Consider the following 24,973-nt stretch of genomic DNA (forward strand, 5'->3'; position numbering starts at 1 on the left):
AGGTTGTGCCATCTGGCCACAAAAGGTGCAGAAGGTGCCGAGTGTTCTCAGTCAGTCACTCTGTGAGGCATGTTAAGTGGCAATGGGGAAATACATTACTCCGGATCCATTTCCAGGTTTGGGGAAACTTGCAAAGGAAGGCAGCTAGCAGGCTAATTCCTCCCTGTCACGGAACCCAATGAACTCGTGGGAAGAGGCTGCCCAGGTTGTCCTGACATGAACAGAGACCATGATTGCGGGGGGGGGGGGGGGGGGAGAGATGGGAAGGAATTGCGGAATGTTACATAATTAAGAACATCTGGCAGTATTGTGGGAAATGAAAGGGTAGACAGGTGGAATGCCAACCAACAGGGTGGTGGTGGGAGGATTAGCTTCTTGGTATATACCAGAGACAATGGAGGGCTTGTTAGAATTGATTTTCTTGAATTCTGGCAAGATGGAAAATAAAGACTTTGTTTCCAGTGGTCTTCATTGTGAGCGCTTCTTAATTCCAAGAGCTTTCAGATTCCGACACTCCCTTCCTGGCAGGGTTTTGGGACCAAACTCATCTTTAAGGAAGGAACCTTGTTATCCTTTGGGTTTTGCATTTTCTGGCCTTTTATTTCTATTTTAATTGATTTTTCGTCAATGTTGCTGCAAGCTACTTTGATACTATTTGGAGACAAAAAGGGGAGGTGAAACCATCAAATAGTTACAGAAACATAAAGCCGAGCACAACTGCCTTCTTTAAGACATCTCTTAAATGCATGCTCTATAGACATTTATTTGATAGAGATTTGAGACATATAACTAGTAATGGAATTTTTTCCCAGAGTGATCAAGCTGTTAGCAATCACGTTTTACAGATATGTGAATAAAGAAGCAGTTTTCTTTAGAACTGATAGATTTAAGTCTTAGCTTTTACACCATTTCTGTAACTACTTCACAGAAAACAAGTAATAATAATAATAATAATAATACTTTATTTATATCCCGCCACCATCTCCCCAACGGGGACTCGGGGCGGCTAACATGGGGCCATGCCCAGAGCAATACAATATAATAAAATATAAAACAGCATATCATAGCACGATTGAAAGTAATACAATAAATGATAATAGACATTACATCAAGAAATCAAAAAACAAACAGTAAAACAAGGGCAGGCCGCATGAACACAAAGATAAAACCCGGAGTGAGAAGGACAGAGGGTACTCCACTGTGGACAGGGACACATGAAAGTGGGGCAGTCTGGAGGATAGATGGGGGGGGGGGGGAGTAACACAGAAATAAATAACATAAATTACTCACCGAAAGCACAGCGGAAGAGCCATGTTTTCAGGTCTTTCCTAAAAGCTAACAAAGTGGGAGCTTGCCTGATTTCAGTAGGTAGTGAATTCCATAGTCGGGGGGCCACAGCAGAAAAGGCTCTCTCCCTTGTGCTCACAAGGCGGGCCTGGGATATAGACAGTGGTGATAAAAGGACCTCCCCGGATGATCGCAAAGATCGGGCAGGTTTATGGAAGGAGATACGGTCACGGAGGTAGGTGGGTCCCAAACCGTTCAGGGCCTTATAGATGATGGTCTGCACCTTGAATTGGGACCGGAAGATGAACGGCAGCCAGTGGAGCTCCTTAAACAAGGGAGTGGATCTCTCCCTGTAACTTGCCCCCGTTATTAATCTGGCAGCCGAGCGTTGGACCAATTGTAATTTCCGGGCCGTCTTCAAGGGAAGCCCCACGTAGAGCGCATTACAGTAGTCCAGTCTAGAGGTAACTAAGGCATGGACCACTGTGATCAAGCCAGACTTCACGAGGTATGGTCGCAGTTGGCGCATAAGTTTGAGTTGTGCAAAGGCCCTCCCGGCCACCGCCGACACCTGTGCTTCAAGCGTCAATGCTGAATCCAGGAGGACCCCCAAACTGCGGACCTGTGATTTCAGGGGGAGTGCAACCCCGTCCAGCACAGGTTGCCACCCAATACACCGATCCGACGCACAACTGACCAGGAGGGCCTCTGTCTTGTCAGGATTGATTCTCAGCTTGTTCCTCCACATCCAGTCCGCCACAGCGGCCAGGCACTGGTTCAGCATCCGAGGGGCTTCCTTGGAATCAGATGGGAACGAGTAGTGAATTTGCGTGTCATCTGCGTAGAGATGGCAACGCCCTCCAAAACTCCGGATGACCTCGCCCAACGGTTTCATGTAGATGTTGAATAGCATGGGGGATAAGATAGACCCCTGCGGAACCCCACAGGTCAATGGCCAGGGGTCCGAGCAGGTGTCCCCCAGCTTCACCATCTGGGAGCGGCCCTCCAGGAAGGACTGGAGCCACTGCAAAACCGTGCCACCGAGCCCCATCCCAGAGAGCTGCCCCAGAAGGATACCATGGTCGATGGTACACATTTACCTTTAAAGGATAACCTAGGAACAGCAGTCCTGTGAAGAAGAATAATGGCATTTTAGGAAATCTTTTAAAATGTAATTCTTAGAATTGTTCAGGGGGAAATTGCTTCATTAAATGAGCATAAAATGGTTTAATCTAATGAAGTTATTACTCCCAGAGAAGTGAACTGCTTTTAAGGAAAGCACTGTTTTCCTGCAATTGGGTTGGAAAAAGAGACTGCTTATGTGACATCCGGCAGGCTCCTTCCCTTCTAGGGTTCAGAAAAAAACTAAAGACATGGCTATGTGCTCAAGCGTTCAATGAATGAACTTTCAAGCTTGGCACGGTTTTTAAGACTCTGGATTAACAAGGTCTAGTGAATGAGAAGACATTACCTCGGTGCATGGTAATGTTTTATTATTGTATATTGGTTTTATGATATTTTAAATGTTTTTAGTTTTAATGCCTTTTGTATTGTATTGTTGATGTGATGGCACTGTGTTGCCAATTTGTAAGCCGCCCTGAGTCCCCTAGGGGAGAAGGGCGGGGTAGAAATACCGGAAATAAATAAATAAATAAATATGTGCAGAACCCCAGTCTCCCTCAAAGACAGTACAAAAATCGTTCCTGCTCCTTTCCCTGTTCTACAGAAGTATCAGCACTAGCACACATCTAAAGCTCTTTTACATTTAGAGTGCAAAATACATGCCATCTGAACTGTCATTACCAAGGCAGATAATACTATGACTTCTTACCATTCTTAGGATATTGGAAGATAGTTATATTAGCTTCAAGAACTGGTTTAATAAACTTCCATAGCTAGATCAGAAGCCTCCATGATTTTTCTTTATTTGAAAGAGAATCAGATAAGTACATAGTGAACAATTGAAAGATTGCATGTGTCTTCAGTTTTTATGCATAATCTTTTCAAAGCTAGGACCTTCGTTTAAGATTGAAAATACGCACACAGAAATTCATAAACAAAACCTTTAGGTGTGTTAATATAGGGTAGTCAGTAAGATTGGTACACTGATACAGTTGGGTGGCAAATATTTAAAAAGTTTTATTCTACAAAAGGTTTACTAGTATTTTTTAAATGTTACTGTTAAAATGTTACAAGTCACATTCATTCAACTGGCTGGCAACTTATTCCAACTGAGCACTTGTCAGTCTATTTGCATGCATCATCTGCCCTTGTTAAAACTAATGTTTTTAAATAAAAAAAACAAAGGACACTTGTACATTTTTGTATTTGGATATAGAGTTGCATCACTTAATGGAATGTGATCAGAGATGATAACTTTCAGCTTTCAGTTAAATATTTCAAAGCTATACACATCTTTCCTCTGGGTAAATTGAGAATATTCTCAGTTTGTGAAACTATCCAACCAAATTGTTTCTGGAATAAAATCTGGAGAGATGATAACTAAGCATTTCATGTTATGTGCACTCCAGTCTTCTCTTCTTCATTCCCTGGCCTCTCCTATATGGACTGCACTCAACTGAAAGAGAAAAAATAGTTTAACACTTATTTTAAAAAGACTGTTATACATTAAGAGTTTGCTTACTTTTGCCTTCTATCTGCAACAAAGTGAAACAGGCAGTTATTATGATCATTATTCTTTCCTGAGATTTCAGCTTGAACACCATAAACAATTACAAATACTTAGTTGGGTGTATGTTGCACTGAATTTGAATGTGATGAAGTGGAAGTTGAAAGCAGTAGGAAAGACCTGAGGTTTTCCACCTCTGTGTTCCAGAAGACCTGGAGACACTTAGAGCAGTAATTTTCAAGCTGCGATCCTCCAAGTGGTTTTGGATCTCGCATCCCATAATCTGAGCATAGCCCGAGATGGATGTACTTCTGAAGTTCGAAACCACTAAAGCACATATTTTTGACAACCGTTGCTTTAGGACTGTCTGTGTGAGAGCAGTGGCATAACAGCTTTAGCGCAGTGGTTCTTAACCTGTGGGTCCCCAGATGTTTTGGCCTTCAACTCCCATACATCCTAACAGCTAGTAAACTGGCTGGGAGTTGAAGGCCAAAACACCTGGGGACCCACGGGTTGAGAACCACTGCTTTAGTGCATAGCAGTCTTTCCAACTTCCATATTCTGTATTATACTCAAGAATGGAAAGTATATTTGCTCCTCTGCCACTAGTTCCTGCAGCTAGATCCATTTGCTTCTGTAGCTTTTATATAATGTACCTGGTATGTGAGGCCTCGGGCTTGTGGGGACATGTGATTGCGCAAGTTGTGCCCATGTTTTCTGTTGGTTTGGTCTTTGTGGGGTCCTACTGCGAGTCATCATTTGATGTTTTCCAAGAGGCGTGCCTGAGGAACGGGTTTGTACAGATCCCGCATTATGACCGGTAATGCTGAGATCAGTAGCCTCCAAAGGCAAATCCCAGAGCTCAGGGTCATCTGAAAGAAGTTGAACATTAGTAATAGTTCAGCTATTGACCATTCAAGTCTGATTACTACTGGGACCGAATTGTAACAGAGGCAGGTACAACCAGGACAAACATACATATTAAAATAAAACCTGAGGTTTTCCACAACAAGACGAACACATAAGCTGTTTCATCCCTTTATAGTCTTCCTGAATGCCCCCCTCCCCACTCAGCTGATGTACTCTCAACAATTCTCATTCACCAGAAAAATAATTGTGTAACAAGCAAACCAAAGAAAAGAAGCACTTTACCTTTGCCTTACAAGTATTCCATTAGCTGTCACTTCACACGTTTTAGAAAGGCAAAGCAGCCAGCATGCAATTTCTTCACTCACCTGCGAGGAACTCTTCTGCTACAGAAGGCTCCAGCTGGGCTGAATGTTTCATCACAGAGAGACTGCATTCTTCTAGAAAGAGATAAAAGAGGATACCACAGCTGACACAGGTAAAATATTAACAACTTTTCTGGATTTAGGTAATTAACATAAACACCTTTCCTTTCAAATCTGGAGAGGAAAAAGAGTTGTAATTTTTATTTTTTTAAAGCTATTAGAATAATTAATATAACCAATAGTTGAATTGTGGAACTTTCTCAGCTAGGCAGATTGAAAAAATAAATAATGCTCTGGGTCCAGATTTCTTCACCACTTGTTCTCTTCATCCCCTCCATACATACAGATGAGTAGCTCCTGTTGATTTGGGTCTTTCAGGCTACCATTATTTCCAAAAAAGGGGAAAAAAGTATAATCCATTTGAATTATTATATCTAACCAGTATGGTTTATTAATGCTGCAAAAAATCTTATTTCATCAATTTGGTTGAGACAGTACTTCACCTTTTCCAAAAGACAAAATTGGGGGCTGTCTGGTGATTATTATTATTTGTTTATTAATCAGCTAAACTGCTTGCTAAGTAACAAAACAAAAGGTACTGCCCACTGCTTGAAAGAAAGGTTGCAATTTAATAGATTCACTGATAAATTACAGAATATTCACACTTTTTTTGGCAAGAAACATCCATGTTCTAAAGTTTGATAAAAATAATCTGCAACATAATGAATTAATGCACTGTTTAATCAAGACTGGCAGCTTCAAATTTGATGGTTTTCTTTATGTATCTATTAGGAAGCATATATACATATGTAAGAAACAAAAAAGCATAATGTGTTGTTGAAGGCTTTCATGGCCGGAATCATGGGGTTGTTGTGTGTTTTCAGGGCTATATGGCCATGTTCCAGAAGTATTCTCCCCTGAAGTTTTGCCCACATCTATGGCAGGCATCCTCAGAGGTTGTGAGGTAATACAATACAAGCAATACAAGTATAAGCATAAGCTTGTATTGCAGAATAGCCTTTGTCCAAAGAGAGGGGCTCCTATTAAGCATCACAGATAGTCATCTGTGTTCAGGTTTTCTTTTGAAACTGTCACTCATTTCATATCTTAGCGTCATCAGTCATCATCAGACTTTTTTGATCTATTTACATTTTGTGAAGGATTTTTGGGGTGTGTGTTTCTGGAAAACCTTAAGTACTGATGGATCTCTAGTGGCTTTGTTGTGATTACAATACACATTGAGATAAAGTAAGAGAAGTATCTTCCAAAGTCATCTTACTGTACTATAGGGGTGACCTTGGGTTCCAGAGTATTTATACAAGCAGAACTAAAGCTGTGGCAAGTTCTGTTGAGATAGTAAAAATATGTTGTCAAATTATCATCCTTGCTAAAATGTAAGGCTTCTTGCCAAAAGGTTAGCCACAAGCCGACAATTTCATTACAGCTGCTATCAAACACCAATGCAATGGAATTGGCACCAGTGGATCTTCAATGCACCAAGGGGAAGGAATCATAAGGTCCAATTTCTAGATTTTAGCATGCTTACAATTCAAATAAAAATTATCCAACTAAACAGTACAAAAAGTCTGAGTTGCAAACATCCGACTTACAAACAACAAGAAGTAAGAGAAATCAACCTCTCAGAAGGGAAATTCACTCCTGAAAGAGTTATCATAGGGAAAAGGGGTCTCAACTGAAGTTTTATCTCCAATTCTTGTTTCCGTAACAAGTCATTTTTTCCAAAATCCAATTATCACAGGGACAGAAAGTGAACAGAGGCACAGACAGAAAAGGAAACATCACAGAGGTGTGTTAACCCTTCCCAATGTTATCCAAAGGTTTAAAAAAACCATATTTTTTTTTGCAGGAGTTACACTTAAAAATGTACCTTTTCTGACATACTTACAAATTCAACTTAAGAACAAACTGACAGAACCTATCTTGTTTATAACTTGTTCATAAGTATTCTGAAATACTTAAGGTACATTCAGGATACTACGTACAATGACTACTTCTAGGAAATATTTTTGATAAAACATCTGATTATTGAGAAAGGTTTTGCTACATTTAAGGAGAACATAATATTAGTTTAGTTTTGTTTACTAAATTAATGTCGCATAATAAACAGGATCTAAACTACTTAAGCCGGCATCATATTATGTTCAATGAAAAGTTTTTTGGAAGCCTATGTCAATAAATACCAGCATACAAGAACGAAAATTATCTAATGAAAATCTATGGAGCATAATAATGTAACTCCCTTCTTTTACATTTCCATTCTCAAATTAAAATTGGTCTAGCTTGATTAAAAAGCTACACCTCAACATAATTATCTAATGATTGAATAAATTGATGTATGCAGTCCTAAACTATCTTCAGGTTATTTATTCCCTCACAACCTTTTCTTTTCTCCAGGAGTAAATCCCGTTGTAATAATGACCCAGTCTGGCCATTTTACATTTTCATCTGTACAGACGGCCACATTTATGAGGCGAACAGTTTGAATAAATTAAAATCTGAGTTAGACCCTTTTTTCGACTTTACAGAAACAGGTACATCCAAAGAGAGAACATAACACATACTAATATAATATCATGCTTTCAACTGTTCTCCTTACAATTACATACTTAAAACGGGGAAAGATCAGTCTGCCATCCTGAACATATGATATTACACCAATTGCATATTCTTATTAATATTTTACCTAGATCTGTAGCTTTGCAAGCTGAAGTATCTGATTGGATTTGCTGTTTTTTCAGCATCTCTTGTCTGAATTGCTGCTGAAGTTGCTTTTGCCTTAATTTCCGCTGGTAAGTGGCATCATACTCCAAGGCTGGTGAGACCTTGCTATGAAAAAACATAAGCCGAGAGAGTTTACCAATATTGTCACACACTCCAGTGACACCCATAGCAGGGATACAGTGCATCTGCTTTGGGTTTTATGGCACACCTCAATGGAGTATCCAAGGTGCTGAATCCCCTCCTAAAAAGGTTCCGCATCTTGCTTAGATAAAAACTTTTATGTTTACTATATAGTGATTGAGAGTCTAAGTAGCTAATGGGGTTCTTTGAGTGTGGGTTCTAATGCTGAATTTCACTGAAATGTACAATTGGGTGCCAATATGCCTTGCTTATTCTCAAGTTCAGGGAAGTAATAGTCGCTGATGTCCAACTGAATGTTGTTATACTAAACCACCTGCTTCCTCAGTGACGAGTAAACAGCTCTAGTGTTTGGGGGCATTTTTTTTACAAGGCAGGATAATTTATGGAATGAAAGTTCCAGCTTTTGCAACAAAATGAACAGTTCATAATTCAGAAAGACATGTTGGTCTCACCTAAGGTTCGTTTCCCCCCCAGCAGATAATGAATTAATGTCTTCTGGATGGGTCCTTCCATTTGCTCTGACAGAGAGGAAAATGACTTTTGGGGGCAGCAATCGCTAAAGAGGTCAGATATTATAAGAATAAACAATCCAAGAAAAGGAGAGACAAGCAAAAGACTGATCAATTTATGGATTGATCCACTTGGTTATGGTTATCTTTTTTCTGTCAGTCGGAGTGGCAGGAGCAAACCAGCCAGTGGATGTACTTCCTTTTTTTGCTTGGTAATGCAATATATATATTTGGTGTAATAGAAAGATGTATTGTTAGGATATATATACTCTTTTAAGAGAGAAAAGGGGGATATAAATTAATATAATAGTAATATCTTCAGAGAATATGAGAAATTTACTATATCATTTTAAATACATTTCAAGACTTCATGTGGATACCTGAAACTAGGGATAATAGCAAAACCTATATTTTGATTATACTAGGCCCAGAAGCATAACACAGAATTGCACTGTGGAACTGAGAGAAGAAAAGTAGGTGGAACATGAATAAATGAAACCGTGGAGGACAGAGCAAGCTTGTTTTCTGCTGCCCTGCAGACTAGGACATGGAACAATGGCTTCAAACTACAGGAAAGGAGATTCCACCTGAACATCAGGAAGAACTTCCTCACTGTGAGAGCTGTTCGACAGTGGAACTCTCTCCCCCAGGCTGTGGTGGAGGCTCCTTTTTTGGAGGCTTTTAAGCAGAGGCTGGATGGCCATATGTCGGGGGTGCTTTGAATGTGATTTCTTGCTTCTTGGCAGGGGGTTGGACTGGATGGCCCATGAGGTCTCTTCCAACTCTACTATTCTATGATTCTATGATTCTACGAGGGCTATCCAGAAAGTTCATTACGTTTTGGAATTAAAAATAAACAAAGTATAGGAGAAAAAATGTACCATATTCAGTTGAAAGCCAGACCCAAATAGTAGTTCTCACCATAATCCCCATTGAAATCTAGGCAGTTATCATAGCGATAAAAGTGTTTGGAAAGCCCTCCCCCCCCCAACATTCCCGCCTGGCTTGCGTCCTGAACCAGGCTGGCTTCCCTTCCCTCAGCTGTCAAGTGCTGTGCTCAGCTTTCCGCACGATCTTCCTGGATCGCTCTTTTGTTTTGCAGATGCTTGCAAGGAAGGTGCTCTTCTAAGGTTTTGCAAGAAGCACACCTTTCCTGTCCCAAGAAAACCTTCCTTGCAAGCATTTGCAAAACAAAAGAGCGATCAGCAGAAAGCTGAGCGCAGCACATGACAGCTGAGGGAAGGGAAGCCAGCCTGGTTCAGGACGAAAGCTAGGCGGGAATGTAAGGGGGGGGGAGGGCTTTTCAAACACTTTTATCGCTATGATAACTGCCTAGATTTCAATGGGGACGATGGTGAGAACTCGTATTTGAGTCTGGCTTTCAACTGAATATGGTAAATGTTTTCTCCTATACTTTGTTTATTTTTAATTCCAAAACGTAATGAACTTTCTGGATAACCCTCGTATATTGACTTTGAATAAGGAAGTTAAAATCACAGTGTTACTGTAACACATACACTATTGAATTTCAAACTTTCAGAATGCATGCCCATTGCAAAATGTGAACTGAAGTCTGACCAGAGCACTAACCTGTTCTGCTGATCTTGTTCAACCATGCTTCGCGAAGAGTTCCACTGGTCAGAGCTACCAGGGGTGATTGCGGACAGATGATTTTGGCCTTTGCTTGCCTTTTGCAAGCAGCTATCATATCTTGCTTTTTCTACCACAGGCTCAAAGTCCTGTCGTTTAGCTTTACTCAAATCAAGATCTGGAGGGATCTAGGGAAAAAATGGGGGAAATGGTGTTCAGTAGCCTGAGAGATTCAAGATGCAACAGGAGCATTTCACAAACTGGCAAAGCCTCATAACAAACAAACCTCTTTGCTAACAGAATTCACCTAGCCACATCAGGCTTTTAACCCTTCTCTGTCAACTGAGCAAGTGAGGCTTATTTGTGTTAAGTTAATGGAGTTCTCATTCATGTTCAGTCAATAACATGTACTTTATGGATCATCTTTTCTGATTTCTGACAACAAAAACTGAAGTCTTTGGAGTTAGTGGCTCTTTCTGCAGATTTTAACATTCTTGGGAGACCTTTGGAGATCAAATCAAGTGTTCCTTTGATGTAACCTGCAGTTTTTAATCCAGCATCCAAGAGCCATCATGGATAGTGATAGTAGAACAATTAAAAGTGACTAACTCCATGGGTTGTGGGCAGTTAATAGCAGAATGATGGAGGCTGGAATGATCGGAAGGCAGAAGCTTAAGTGACGATTCAATTGTGTGGGGCAGATGCAAAAGGATCCAGTTTGTAAGGATAACTGGAGAGTAAAGGGCTTTTTTTTAAAATGAGGAAAAATTAATATAGTATTATTCATATGTCTCTGAAAGATTCATTATTTTAACTGCATGTTTAAAAAGACTACACATATTACTTTTCAAAGCCTTCTGGACAGAACAAGGGATAGAAAATAAAAGGATGCTGCAGCTTTAGGATCTATGTCCCTCCTGAAGTTTTACTAGTCATTTTCAACACTCATCACAGGCATGAAAACAAGTTACCTAATTTGTATGTTCTATGTGCTCACTGCAGAATTTGGCATTTTCACTGCAGGAGGGTAGGTTTCTTGGCTGAAATCTGAACTAAGTTATACAGCTGTTGGGAGCTCAAAGCAACACACCTGACGGGGAAGTTTATTCACTGACCGCAAGTAGTCTTTGTCCAGGATGCAGTTCCCAAGAGCATTACCAAAGCACCTGGGGGAAAGTGAGTTCGTTGTTTAGAATACAGCTCCATGTCCTTACAGCTCTCATTGGCTATGAACAAGTTAGCACTTACTTTAGTGCTCTTTTCAGTCCATCTGTAACAGCCTCTTTCCTGGCTTTTTCAAGTGATAAAGCCTTAGACTTCAAACCTTCACTTACTCCATAGCCAACATCTTCATGGTATGCCCCATCCTGCAATGTGAGTAAACTATGTAAGAACAACTACATAGCCCTTTGGCTGCAAGTTATTTCAATTACCTTACTCTCCATTCTTGTTTTCTGCAAAAATAAGCCTAATGCGGCATTGCAGCCTTTTCAGTTTTCTGTAATTCTCAGGGATTTGAGATGAATTTAATCTGCAAAATTCTGCTGGTGAAGCATGTTTTAACTTTTAGAGTCAGAGCCTCATCCTGCAAAGTTTAGGCAAACAGAAAACATACTGCAATTTGTATAACTTGACATTTGGAAAATCAGATACTTATGTTTTAGCAAAGTCTTTCTTCTTTAGAATTTTACTTTATGTGAAAAGCCAAACAGAGAAAATGAAATCCTTGTCAACCACTGACAGCATTGATAACAACAACGGGACATCTTTTTAACTGACAAGTAGCTACAGCTGTAATTTTTATGTGGACATCATTTAGTATCAATATCACAAAGGTACATCCCCTCCATTTACCTTAAGTTGGACTTTCACAAAGGCACAGACACCCACATAGAACTTGCCATTGTTTAGATCAACAAAATCTATGCAAGAGCAGAAATAAATAGTTACACCAATGATTAGAGGACATGAGCAGGTGGCTTTTTTGTACACGTACATTGTACTGGGTTTGGACAATGCATTTTAAGAATGATGTAGACATGCTCAAGTGGGTTCAGGCAAAAGCAATGGAAATTGTTATTAATATAGAAAACAAGGCTTTTGAGGAAAGACTGAAGGAGCAGCATATGTTTATTTTGCAGAAGAGAAAAATAAGGAGATACATGATCATACTGTTAAAATACTTGAAGGGCTACCATAAGGGTCAGGACAAACACTTGTTCTCTGCTGACTGAAGAAGTAGAATTAATGGACACGATACAGAAGGTAAAACAAAATAATGAATCGTAGACTGAAAATATTTAATCGACATGCCAGTTTTGATCAAATTGATGCCAGGAACAGTAGTACCCCTCTGACTATTGTACCGATCTTCCATGAAAGTGAAATGATGCTCAGGTTTTAAAATAAAGGCTTTTGCCGTACATGGAGCAAGAATACCTGATGTCTAAGCTTGTTTCAGAGAAGAGGCCCCACGGGTCAAACTGCAAACTCACACTCACAAAACAGATAAGCCCGACCCTGATGAACCAAACTTTTAGAGGTCTTACTTTTATAGGGTTGCCATAAGTTGGTGTCAACTTGACGCCACACAATAATAACAGTATCAAAGATTTTGAACCAACTACTCAGAACTGTTGTAGTAACTCTTCAAGCAGAGAATGGAAAATCATCTGCTCTGGATTTCCACTACTCAGTAGAATATTGCACAGATTGCCCAAACAGAGAGACCTCTACAATTTTGGGATTAGAAGACAGAATGTAGAGCACCCCTTTCTAATATTTTTAAGGCCAAATTCACACAGCTAAAAATCTGATGCATACTGCTAATTATTCTGACCCAAAGCATTATAACAATTTAGTTCAATCCATGTTTTGTTAATATTCCGCAACAGATTCAACAAGGTTCTCATTGGTTTATGTTTAATTTATTAGACTAGACAGCTTCATTAGTACCGTAGCAACATTTTAAAAGAGCATGAGCAATGTTACCTTCTGGGAATCTGAACATTAGAGATGACTATTTTGTAAATCCTTAATAATTCTTCCATGTAGGATCAGTTTTCTTTAGCATGTTTTATTTCTTCCACAGAAATAAGAATCTAAACAATTTCAAGCAGCTTAAATACATAATCAAAGGCAGCTGAAGCATAAGGTGATACATGTGATAGTCAGAGGTAGGGAAAATGTGGCCCCAGGGATGCTTCCCTGCCAGGGATGCCCATCTTTCCAAAACCTTTTTATGCCAAAATGGAGCAGCATTCTTGGACTTTTACATGAGAAACTGGTCCCATGACTGTATAAACCTAGCTCATGTGGTTTTAGCAGGCTGGATTAGGCCCAAGACATGCTTTTTTGTCAGCCTGAACTTGATTTCCTATTGCAAAAGGGCCCTCGTGGGTCTAAGAAACCTCAGTGGAGAGAAAAGAGTGGCAGACTGCATGTAGCAGAGCATACTTTGAGCCAAAAGTTTTACAAATAAAAAATCAGGGGGAGGGAATAGACTAGGGCATGGCTCCCCAAAACCCATAGAAGGCCAATGCAGCTTTCAGTCCCCAAGGAGTTGTCCATCTGTAGTCTAAATATTATGTTTTAGTTTAGATAACAGGAAATTGGAGAACAGTAATAGCAGAGAACCGTAAAAGGGATAATGAGATCACTTGGCAAGAATTGCAATAGGATTCAAAACATGAGTGTGCAGAATCAATATTGTTAGGAGAATGTTTTACAGGAAAATCTAGCTGCAGAGAAAGTGAGTAATGAATATTGGTGTTTGGGAGAAGCACAGGAGATGAAATCATGAATTAAGGATTAGCAGATGGATGTGCTGTGTGGGTGGCAGAATTATCATATAGATTTGCTAACTTGTTTTCAAACATGCAAATCCCAATCAGCATGTACCATACCCTCAACCACCCAAAAGCCAGTGTTGATGCAGTCAACTCATTCCTTTTTAGCCAGTAAATTAATTGGCATTCTGTTTCAAGCTGCCATTTCAGTGACCAACTCAAAAAAGAGAATTGTCAATCTATCCCCCTTCCATGAAAGGGGGATAGATGGGCAATTTTCATGATTTTCTCCTTTTAGCACCCCCAAGCCACCTGCCATGCTGTTCAAGAAGCTCCCTCAATAAGCAAAGTTTGCTTCCCCAGTCCCCTTTACGGAAGCCACTGTTGGATCCAAGTGCCTTCTGTAAGCAGCACTCCACTGTATATAAGTAACCTTTTATTGGTTCCTTCTGCTCAGATGGCATTTTGAACAGGAACATTCTAATCACGTTTTTTCTTAGCATCAGACAAGTGGACTAAGGTTCTATTAGTCCTTACCAACATTCTGCTGAGTGACAGAATGAGCCCAGCCATTGTAGCCAAACATTTCATTAGCCAGACTGATAACCCTGTGTCCTTCAATGTAACAAACCTGAAGAGCAAAAAGAAAGGTGATATCATTTTGCTGTAGTGTATTTCTCTCCTGCTCCTATATTATATTATATGGTAACTTATGAATAGAATAAATGTATAACATAAAAAGATAATGCCAACTTTAAAAATTAATGAATTCATTGATATAATGGATGTACATATTTGCTTCTCTATAACAGTGATTATGTGAGAGCCAGTGTGGTGTAATGGTTTGGGTATTGCACTATGCCTCTGGAGACTAGGGTTCGAATCCCTATCAGCTGCAAAAAGAAATGCAAAGGCAACCTCCCTCTGAACAAGTCTTGCCAAGAAAACCCCATGATAGGTTCATCTTAGAACCACAATACCTCGGAAATACACTGAAGGCACAGAACAACAACAGTTATTATGGTTATGTTTTAAGTAGTATGTTAGAATGACAGCAACAGAGAAAAAAATGTCCATATTGGTGTATAATAATTATATTGTGCTTTTCATGGTTATAGTAGCTCACAAAATGAGTTTAATTGGATTCAGATTAAGAGTAGTGGTATGGTATCTTCAGGACAGGAAGAATTGTAAGCTGAGAACAGTATACAAAAGCTAGTGTTTAAGATATACGTATTTAGGAGTTACACTGAAGTACAGTATAGTCTCACTTATCCAATAGAAATGGGCCAGCAGAACGTTGGATAAGTGAAAATGTTGGATAATAAGGGATTAAGGAAAAGCCTATTAAACGTCATATTATGTTTTTACAAATTAAGCACCAAAACACCATGTTTTATAACAAATTGACAGAAAAGGCAGTTCAATACACTGTAACATTATGTACTAATTACTGTATTTATGAATTTAGCAAGGTATTGAAAACATTGAATAAAAAACAATGACTGCTAAAAATTGACTACAAATAAAGATAGATTTGCTGCCTAGAGAACAGCTGTGGATCTGGGCGGGAGGCAGACTGCGTTGAATCCTGAACGTTGGATGAGTGAAGGCTGAATAAGCGAGACTCTACTGTATGTCAGAATCTCAGTGCAACTACCATTAAAGTGTACTACAAATGATCAGGACTGTGCATTACAGATCAAAGCATTCCCTGTATTATACTTGTGATGTCTTACTGGATTTCTCTCCCTTGCTTATTTCCTGCTTTGCTGTTCTTGGGTGGAATGTTCCATTGGCTCTTGTTTTGGGGGTGGAGCTTGGGACTCCCCTGTAGGTTTGGGTGAGATGGTTCAGCCTGTGAGCTAATCTCTAGAGCAGGGGTCCCAAACTACGGCCCGGGGGCCACATGCGGTCCATTGAAGCCATTTATCCAGCCCCCATGGCACAAAGGCTGAATGAGGTTGGGCTAAATGGCCCAAGGGGTCTCTTCCAACCCTCTTTTTATTATTATTATTATTGTTATTATTATTATTATAAATCACGTTTTATTGATTAGCCCATTGGCTGTATCAAAACATTTAACACATAGACATACATACAACATACAAAAGAAGTTAAAATAAACAAGCTGTTAACAAGATCCCATTCATGTCAAATATCTGCATCACCTCCACAGTTTACCCCAATTGATTCCAAATATGCAGTTCTCAGCTGTGTTGCTTTGAATAGGAAAAGGGCTGTTTTGTGTGTTATTTTAGGATTCTGGCTGGCCAACAAAAATGAAGTTTTAATATGTGGGTCCCAGTGTGTTTTGCGAATAATGTATGGCCTGAGACATTGGTCTCTCTCTTTCTTATAAAATTCACAGCTGAACAGTACATGTGCGATATCCTCCATCTCTGATGCTCAACAAATACAAAATCTAATAATACTAATAATAATAATAATAAACATTGAGGCTGGGAGGCCATTTGTCAGGGGTGCTTTGCTTGTGCTTTTGGTCCACAAAGGCAGAAAGGGGTTGGGATTATTATTATTATTGCTCGGTGGCCACCTTGCCAACTCTAGTCCGGCCCTCCAATGGTCTGAGGGATCGTGAACTGGCCCCCAGTTTTAAAAGTTTGGGGATCCCTGCTCTAGAGGCTTTTTTCCCTCCTTTTGCATTCCAGAGCAAAACTTCTTAGATATAGGTTTTAGATGTGTTGTCGAAGGCTTTCATGGCCGGGATCACAGGGTTGTTGTATGTCTTTCGGGCTGTGTGGCCATGTTCCAGAAGCATTCTCTCCTCAGGAGAGAATGCTTCTGGAACATGGCCACACAGCCCGAAAGACATACAACAACCCTATAGGTTTTAGAATTGGTCTGGGTTCTTTAACCTGACAATTTCAAACAGGCAACCTAAATCACGTACTTACCTTATGTACTTACCCATTGCTTGTACTTACCTACAGCATAGATAATATAGCACAGCTTGTACTTACCTATAGCTTGTATTTACCTATAGGTTAGATAGCACACCTCATAGTGAAGTACTTATCATATAGATATAATAGATAGTTCACCATAGCCTTTTATAATAATAATAATAATTATTATTATTATTATTATTATTATTTTATTTTTATACCCCGCCCCATCTCCCCAAAGGGACTCGGGGCGGCTTACATGGGGCCTAGCCCGATAAAACAATCAAATATCAATGATAAAACAATAAAACAATTATACCAATAAAACCTCAATTATCAGTAAAACAATCGATAAAATCGACATGAAGCATACAATATTAAAACAGAAGACTAATTCATAAAACCCAGTACAGAATGTGCCGGAATGGGGAAGGTATTTCCTGATTGAAATGGACAATACAGTGCAAAATAACATTGGCAACACCTCAAGAATGGGGCTATTATAAAATGGGCAGATAGATCAGTCCAACAACAAATTAAGTATCAAAGGCCTTTTGGAAGAGCCAGGTTTTTAAGCTCCTTCAGAAGGAGAGGAGGGTAGGGGCCTGCCTGATCTCTCTAGGAAGCGAGTTCCAAAGCCGGGGTGCCACGACGGAGAAGGCCCACTCTCTCGTCCCCACCAACCGCGACTGTGAGGGTGGTGGGAGCGAGGGCCTCCCCCGACGAGCGAAAAGAATGTGCGGGTTCATAGGGGGAGATGCGGTCTCTAAGGTAGGTGGGTCCCTTACCAAAAGCATAGCTGACAGTTTGCCTCATAGCTTTAGGTACTTAACACCACAGCTGGTACTTACCTCACCTCACAGCCTAGTACCTACCAAACCTTATAGTTTCCTCTTAGCTTGTGTGCTTACCTCACCTAGTCTTTATAGCCTTCATTCTCAATCAATATAGTTTTATTTCTTTATCATTTCAGTGATTTTACCTCATATTATTTCTAATACAGCAAAAGGTTTATTTTCTGTGTAATTAAACTCAATCTACAATCTTTGTTTTCTATTATATGTTTCTGATTCAACATTCAAGATTCCTACTTGAAATTACCATTTCCTGTGTTCAATAAACATATTTTTGGTAATCTGTAACCAGCTGCAAGAGTGTTTACTTTAAAGTTTGAGGTATAATAAAGGGTAAACCAAAAGCCGTTTGGGTAGCCAGACACATATAGATAGTTAATCCCCCAGCATGCCTTCACAATACCCATCTACCTGTTTACATCTTTTTACAGAAGGGATGATGGAAAGTGGTAGATCTATTGGTCTTTCTGCAGGTGGATGCCATCTTACCTTTGATCTGGTTCAAGGAGATCAAAGAACAGTACTGAGCAGGCTGGATTGGGGACATCAGCCCATGCAAACTCATTATAGATGATTGTATGTCATTTCTAAGAAAGCTTAAAACATGCTTCCCAAGAATTTGGCTAACATTATGAATTATCTCTGCCGAGCTAATCACTTCTTTCATATCAATTGATAGTTTTCAGTATAAAGAAATTGAAGATTCTGTATACACACTTTTTACCTTCTGTCCACCTCCAGCTTGCCGGCTGCTGATGTATTCTGGGCCTAGTCTCTGTCTTAGGGCAGCCTGAATGGCCTGGTACTCATCAGCTGTATACTGACACTGAACCAAACAAAGAAATACATTTTAGCAGCTTTCATCTATTATTGAATTCACTCAGTTTTATCACATTAAAGTTTTAGTCTACTTTTATTTCTAAAGACATAATTCATAAGGATACAGACAGTGTGGCTGATTACTGGTAGTTTGAGCACTGAACTAGTACCTTGAGTGATCAGAATTTGAATTCCTGCTCAGTCATGCAAATCCACTTTGGGCAGGTTATCTTCTCTCATCTTCAGAGGAAGGCAATGTCAAGCCTCCTCTAAATAGATCTTCCCAAGAAAACACTATGATAGAATTTGCCTAAACTGGTATTGACTTTATGACACATAACAAATTATAAAGGATATTGTATTATGCTACACAAGGTAGCTCCATTTTGGGATATGATAACGATATTCACTACTTTCAATCAAAAAGAGGAGAAATGGTAATTTCTGAGGCATTATTTCAAATAGTGGACTCCCATTATATCTGAACTGATTATCCTGAACAGATTTTTCAGGGTATGAAGAAACAAAGGACAGTGACACCCTGCTCCGCTTGAAAAACTCACACAAAGCTGAAAATGTTACAGACCTTTCCAAAGCACATATTGGCAGTATCACTGTTGTTGTTGACTCTGTCTCTTGTCATTTCACTTCTGGACATTCCTAGAAAGAGAGAGGAAAATGAAAATATGGATAAACATATATCCAATACATGTAGGAGGAAGTCAGAAAGCTAAAACGCATAATGAGCTCAGGCTTGCTAGAAAGGTTGAAAATAATACTAACAGAAGACAGAGAGAAATCCAAATTACTGAATACAATTTTGGACGATTTTTGCAGCACTCAAACCATCCAGATTACTCAGACCACACTTTCTGCTCAAAAGAACTGCCTCGTGCAGAAGCCTCCAGGAGAATCAATTCTCTTTGTAGAGAGGTAGAAGGAGCCCCCCTTACACTTGTTAGCAAGAGTTGATTGGAAAATCCATTTATTAAACAAACATAATAGCAGTTTAAATGAGAATAACATAATTAAATTCAGCACATGAAGTATCCTATGAGTATGCTCCCTCTCACTCCAACCAGTCCTCTTAAAGTATAAAAGTAAGTGAACAGAGAAGTTGGGGAGATGAATATTTTGGAACAAGCTTAGTATTTACTTACCGTCTAACAAGCCCTAAGTTCCTGAACACACAATAATGCAACATGAAGCAATATGATTAAATTTCTTATTAGTGATGTAAATGATGAAAATTAATTACTAGCAATTTAAATAATTAAAACTGACTAATTAAAAGATTGAAATAAATTGATTTTATTTATAATATTAAGAATATACTTTTTCAAAACCTTAAGTGAAATACTGACCATTTCTCTCTCCCAACCCCTCATTTTTTGGCAATCTACATGATCCTGGATTTTCTGCAGTTGATCAATCATGCTCTAATTTCTGGCAGTAAAGGAGAGATTTTGGTTCTCTTAGAGATGTCATGCTAGAGCCCAATGGGAGCAGGGATATATGCATAAACTCTACACTCCAAGGAGGAACTATTGTTTTCATGAATGATCAGTGGTCATCTGTTTAAGCATGAGCAGAATCTAGCTGCAAAAGTACAAATGGGAAAAAACTAATCTAAATTATTTAGAAATGATAAATTATATGCATTCACTATTGATAATCTAAAGAGGAGAGAATAGCATTTCTGTCACGTAGAATATGTATCATTCAGTAATAGAGAAGCTGCTGTTTTTAAAACTGCTTGAATGTAATTCTGTTGTACAAGTAATCAGACACTTTTGCTAAAACCTCAGAGAAAGATAAGAAATATTAACTTAACTGATGTAATCAATGTATTTTTAGAACACTGCCACACAACAGCTGCTCATTTTTATGTAGCTGATCAAGACTATTGCTTCGCCCAACAAAAGGGAAAGTAGTTACTGGAAGCTGCCTCCATTTGCTCACAAAAGTATAAATTGAAAGCATTTCAACAGGACCGGCAAGAAAAAAAAAGTTCTAAGTATTTACCCCTTTCCTCAAATTTCATTTTAGATCAAGGACAAAAGAAAACAAAGCACAATTAGAATATTGTTATTTGGTTTAAATAAAAAGAAACATATTGGCATTTTAATGTTCAGTTCCTTTCCTAATGATTTCAAACATGGAAGTTGCATTTTTGATTCACACTGAACCCATGTTCTTATAGAATATACTATATAAATATTTATTAGTGTTTAATTAAAATAAGTATTAATTAGAATTACTACAAATTTATTAGTTTAATAAACTTTACATTTATTAATATACTAGTAATTCATTTGTGGGTTCCAAAACTTGTATGCTTTGCATGGTAATTGGCAGCAGCATATGTTAGCCTATAGTTGAAAATTTTACTAGTGGGTTGTGGGAACATTTCCATAGAGTTTATTAAACCAGAATTGTTTATTACATGTATTCTTGATTTTTAATTCTTATGTAAAATATTTTCTTAAGAATTACAAACATATCTCTTAAACAAGTGTTAAGATGAGAAACTGGAAAGATCTGGCAAATGAAACCTTAGCTGATGATTTTACATGCAAGCAAATTTTGAAGCTCCTTGAATAATTACTTGGCCATTTCCCAGAACTAATAAAAAGCTATTCACAGAATATTTATGATGAAGGGACTATGATATCCATACACTTGCTTCCCCTTTACTCATTCTTTCAGAAACCATTAGTCTGATGGGAAATATGGTACTCTTTAAAGCAGTTGTAATTAGATGCATTACTTAGGGAAGGACTACAGCATCATTTTAAATGAAAACATTATGAAAGTCATTAATTGAAATTATGGTTTCACTGAAGCTCTTCTCTCTCACTTTTCTCATAGCTCAGAACTGAAGTCGTCTTAGGACATATGCAAGACTTTGCAGCACTGGCTGTGAATCTTTCAGGGAAACACAACTTATGACGTTATCACACCAGAGCTTTAGTGTAGATGGCGCTGCAATTCTACCACCTGCAGAATTCTGGGAAATGTAGTTTAGGATGGCGCCTTTTGAATTTCCAACTACAGAAGTCCTTGCCTTCCCAAACTACATTTCCCAGAATTCTGCAGGTGGCAGGGATGTGTGGCTGCCCGCTATAAAAGCCCTGGTTTGATAACGTGGTTGGTCTTGCCAGTTCGCTGCTTGTAGGACATCTGAATCTTGATGATCTACATTTCTTGTCTGGTTAAGTGTTACAGAATATATAACAGCCATCTAAGATTTTTCTCTGGCTGCAAAAGAATTAAGGCCACCGTCAATTTAGAACTCATTAACTACCAAGGAGACATAATTTAAGGATTCAGTTAACATTAGTTTCATTTTGTAATGCATAATTTTCTGAACAAATATAGGTGTCCCTCACTTTTTGATTGTCTTCTTTTTCAAACCTTTTCAGTTATAACTAGAATCTATTAATTCACAGTGTGGTTCACTCTTTCGGTCACATGGCAAATCAATGAGTTTAGGTTACATATAATTTAAAAGAGTCAATGGAACAGCCTTTTTTGTTGAACACTCTTCTGCCACCCAGGAAATATTCTAAAATAACCTTGGCTGGAGCCACTTTCCATTGCTTTGTGGGGAGCTGCCAATCAGGTGCAGGTAGAGTGTTATTGTTTAACACTCAGATGGTGCAGCATGATTAACTGTGTCTCCATCCACAGTTGTTTGTGATGGGCTCAGTTGCTATACAGGATTTCACTCTGGAGTGTAAAGAAAAATGGAGGAGGTCCCTCATTGGAAGTACATTCTTTAGTTACATCTACAGACTACATATGAAACCAGCAGAAAAGGAAGCAGGTTTTGGTGTGCGGGAAAACCTAACACTGGTCCAAGGCCTAGATGGTGCTTATCAAATTCATTCCAGGATCTTAATATCTGGGGAGAATCACTACCAATACACAACCAATACACAAATCCCACATTAACAAATCCAAGGTTTTTTTAAACTCGCCCCTCCATAATGCATATGTGCAGATTGCCAAAGAGCTCTGCAGACGCACATTATGGAAGGGCGAGTTAAAAATTATGGCTACATGTGCAGACACACATTATGGGCTATATTTCAGAGTATCATCTGGTTTTATCTCAGTTTAAAGCCCTTAAAGTGCATTACAGGGTGTAATTGTGGTGTTTTGGGATAGTGCAAATTGTAGCTAAGGTATAAGGGCATGGGATGAAATTGCAGTGCTGTGTCATTGATTGTGGACCATCAAGGCTAGATGTTCTCAAAGGCTTGTTTCAACATCCAAGTCTTCAAACAGAAGGAGGACAGTGTGGGGGCTAATCTTCCTGGGAAGGGCATGCCACTGAGAAGGCCCTCTCTCTTCCCCACCAGTCATGCTTGTGACTGTGACCGGACTAAGAGGAGGGCTTCCCCAGCAGATCTTAATGCTCGCGCAGGTATATAGTGGGGGATGTGGTCACAAAGAAAGGCAAAGGCAGAGCCAGAACCGTTTATAGGTAATGACCTGCACTTTGAATTGGGACCGGAAACTTATCAGCAGCCAAGGGAGCTACTTTAAATAGGGGCATTGTGTGCTCCCTATAGCCAGCTCCAGTTAGCAGCCTGGCTGCCAATCTTTGCACCAGTTCCAGTTTCTGAACTGTCTTCAAAGTCAGCCTCACATAGAGTGCATTGCAGTAGTCCATTCTAGATGTAACTAAGGCATGGACCACCATAGCCAAGTCAGGCTTTTTGAGGTACAGTCGCAGCTGGTGCACAGGTTTCAATTGTGTGAAGGCCCTCCCGGCCACCACCGACACCTGAGCTTCAAGCGTCAGTGCCGAGTCCAGGAGGACCCCCAGAATGCGGACCTGTGTCTTTGGGGAGTGTAACCCCATCGAGCACAGGTTGCCACCCTATACCCTATTCGGCCTCACGACTGTCCAGGACCTGTCTTATCTGGTTTAAGCCGCAGCTTGTTGGCCCTCATCCAGTCTGTCACAGCTCTCAGGCACTGGTCCAGGATCTAGGGAGCTTCCATGGAATGGGGTGGAAAAAGAGTAGTAGAGTTGCATGTCATCTGTGTAATGATGGCACCCAACTCCAAAGCTCTGGTCTTTTTATCCACATCTGCTGCTGCTCAGTCGTTTCCAACTCTTCGTGACCTCATGGACCAGTCCATGCCAGAGCTCCCTGTCAGCCATCACCGCCCCCAATTCCTTCAAGGTCAACCCAGTCACTTCAAGGATACCGTCCATCCATCTTGCCCTTGGTCAGCCTCTCTTCCTTTTCCCTTCCATTTTCTCCAGCATCGTGATCTTTTCCAAGCTTTCCTGTCTCCTCATGATGTGGCCAAAATACTTCAGCTTTGCCTCTAATATCCTTCCCTCCAGTGAGCAGTTGGGCTTTATTTCCTGGACGATGGACTGGTTGGATCTTCTTGCGGTCCAAGGCACTCTCAGGATTTTCCTCCAGCACCAGAGTTCAAAAGCGTCTATATTCCTTTGCTCAGCCTTCCTTATGGTCCAGCTCTCGCATCCATAGGTTACTATGGGGAATACCATTGCTTTGACTATGCGGACCTTCGTTGCCAGGGTGATATCTCTGCTCTTCACTATTTTGTCAAGGTTGGCCATTGCTCTCCTCCCAAGAAGTAAACGTCTTCTGATTTCCTGGCTGCAGTCTGCATCTGCAGTGATCTTCGTGCCTAGAAATATAAAGTCTGTCACTGCCTCCACGTTTTCTCCCTCTATTTGCCAGTTATCAATAGGTGTAGTTGCCATGATCTTGGTTTTCTTGACGTTTAACTGCAACCCAACCCAGCTTTTGCTTCATTTTACTTCATTTTTGTCCCTTGGGTGCATGATATAAAACAAGCTGTTTAATGGGAGTGTGTATGTGTGTATAGAGAGGGGTGGGGACACTAAAACACCTTTAAAGCTCTGATGTTTTATGCACTGGCGAATCTGTTTTCCTAACGGATGAGAGATAACAGGTTATTCAGTCTAACTACTGAATCCAGTGCCTAGCATAATCGCATTTGGTTGTATACCACAAGAGAATATTATATTCTAAAGGGTTTTTGGCTCTTCTCTGAAGGGTTATGCTTTTCTTTAAAAGTTATGATCTCCAAAAGGTGTTTTCCAAAAGGTTATGAATGACGTTTCCCAAACCCCCAAGTCTTTTTCTCACTCAATTCGAGCATAAATGCAGGCGTAATGTCCTTTCCTTCGTTACCTGTGCGGGAGCGACGGGCTGGGAAAGGACCGTTGCTGGCCTCCTTCTTTTGAAAGGGTTAGTCAGAGATGACGGATACGGCGTGCCAGATTGGACAAACTTCCCGCGGGTACTAAACGACGCTTGCGCAGAAACGTCTCCTCGTCCTCAGCCGGGCGAGGCTCCACCAATGAGAAAGGGAATAGGAAGTTAAGCGGCATAGGCACCCGGGATATGTCGGAAGGCTGAGAAAGGCGGGAGGATGCCTCCGATTGGTCAGAG

At 39.8% G+C, this 24,973-nt stretch overlaps 1 protein-coding gene across 4 annotated transcripts; it reads right to left on the reverse strand.

The window, feature by feature from the left end:
* Positions 1–3,187: 3,187 nt before the first annotated feature.
* On the reverse strand, positions 3,188–24,873 carry rad52 (RAD52 homolog, DNA repair protein). 4 transcript variants are annotated; one of them, XM_008110457.3, is made up of 12 exons: positions 24,713–24,873; positions 19,087–19,160; positions 18,406–18,507; positions 14,456–14,549; positions 11,985–12,052; positions 11,379–11,497; positions 11,221–11,296; positions 10,131–10,318; positions 7,853–7,995; positions 5,152–5,223; positions 4,573–4,788; positions 3,188–3,865 (listed from the first exon to the last, which is right to left on the reverse strand). In XM_008110457.3, exons 2-12 carry the CDS (start codon positions 19,156–19,158, stop codon positions 3,804–3,806), a joined length of 1,212 nt encoding a protein of 403 aa, XP_008108664.1. In that variant the 5' UTR covers positions 19,159–19,160; positions 24,713–24,873; the 3' UTR covers positions 3,188–3,803. The 4 variants fall into 4 exon arrangements, with proteins under 4 accessions (XP_008108664.1, XP_062837220.1, XP_016849097.1 ...); XM_062981150.1 differs by lacking the exons at positions 11,985–12,052; positions 14,456–14,549; positions 24,713–24,873 and adding an exon at positions 23,426–23,979; XM_016993608.2 differs by lacking the exons at positions 19,087–19,160; positions 24,713–24,873 and having other exon boundaries at positions 18,399–18,507.
* Positions 24,874–24,973: the final 100 nt, after the last annotated feature.

The sequence above is a fragment of the Anolis carolinensis genome, chromosome 5 (genome assembly GCF_035594765.1).
Source record: "Anolis carolinensis isolate JA03-04 chromosome 5, rAnoCar3.1.pri, whole genome shotgun sequence".
In the NCBI taxonomy this organism is placed as follows: Eukaryota; Metazoa; Chordata; class Lepidosauria; order Squamata; family Dactyloidae; genus Anolis; species Anolis carolinensis.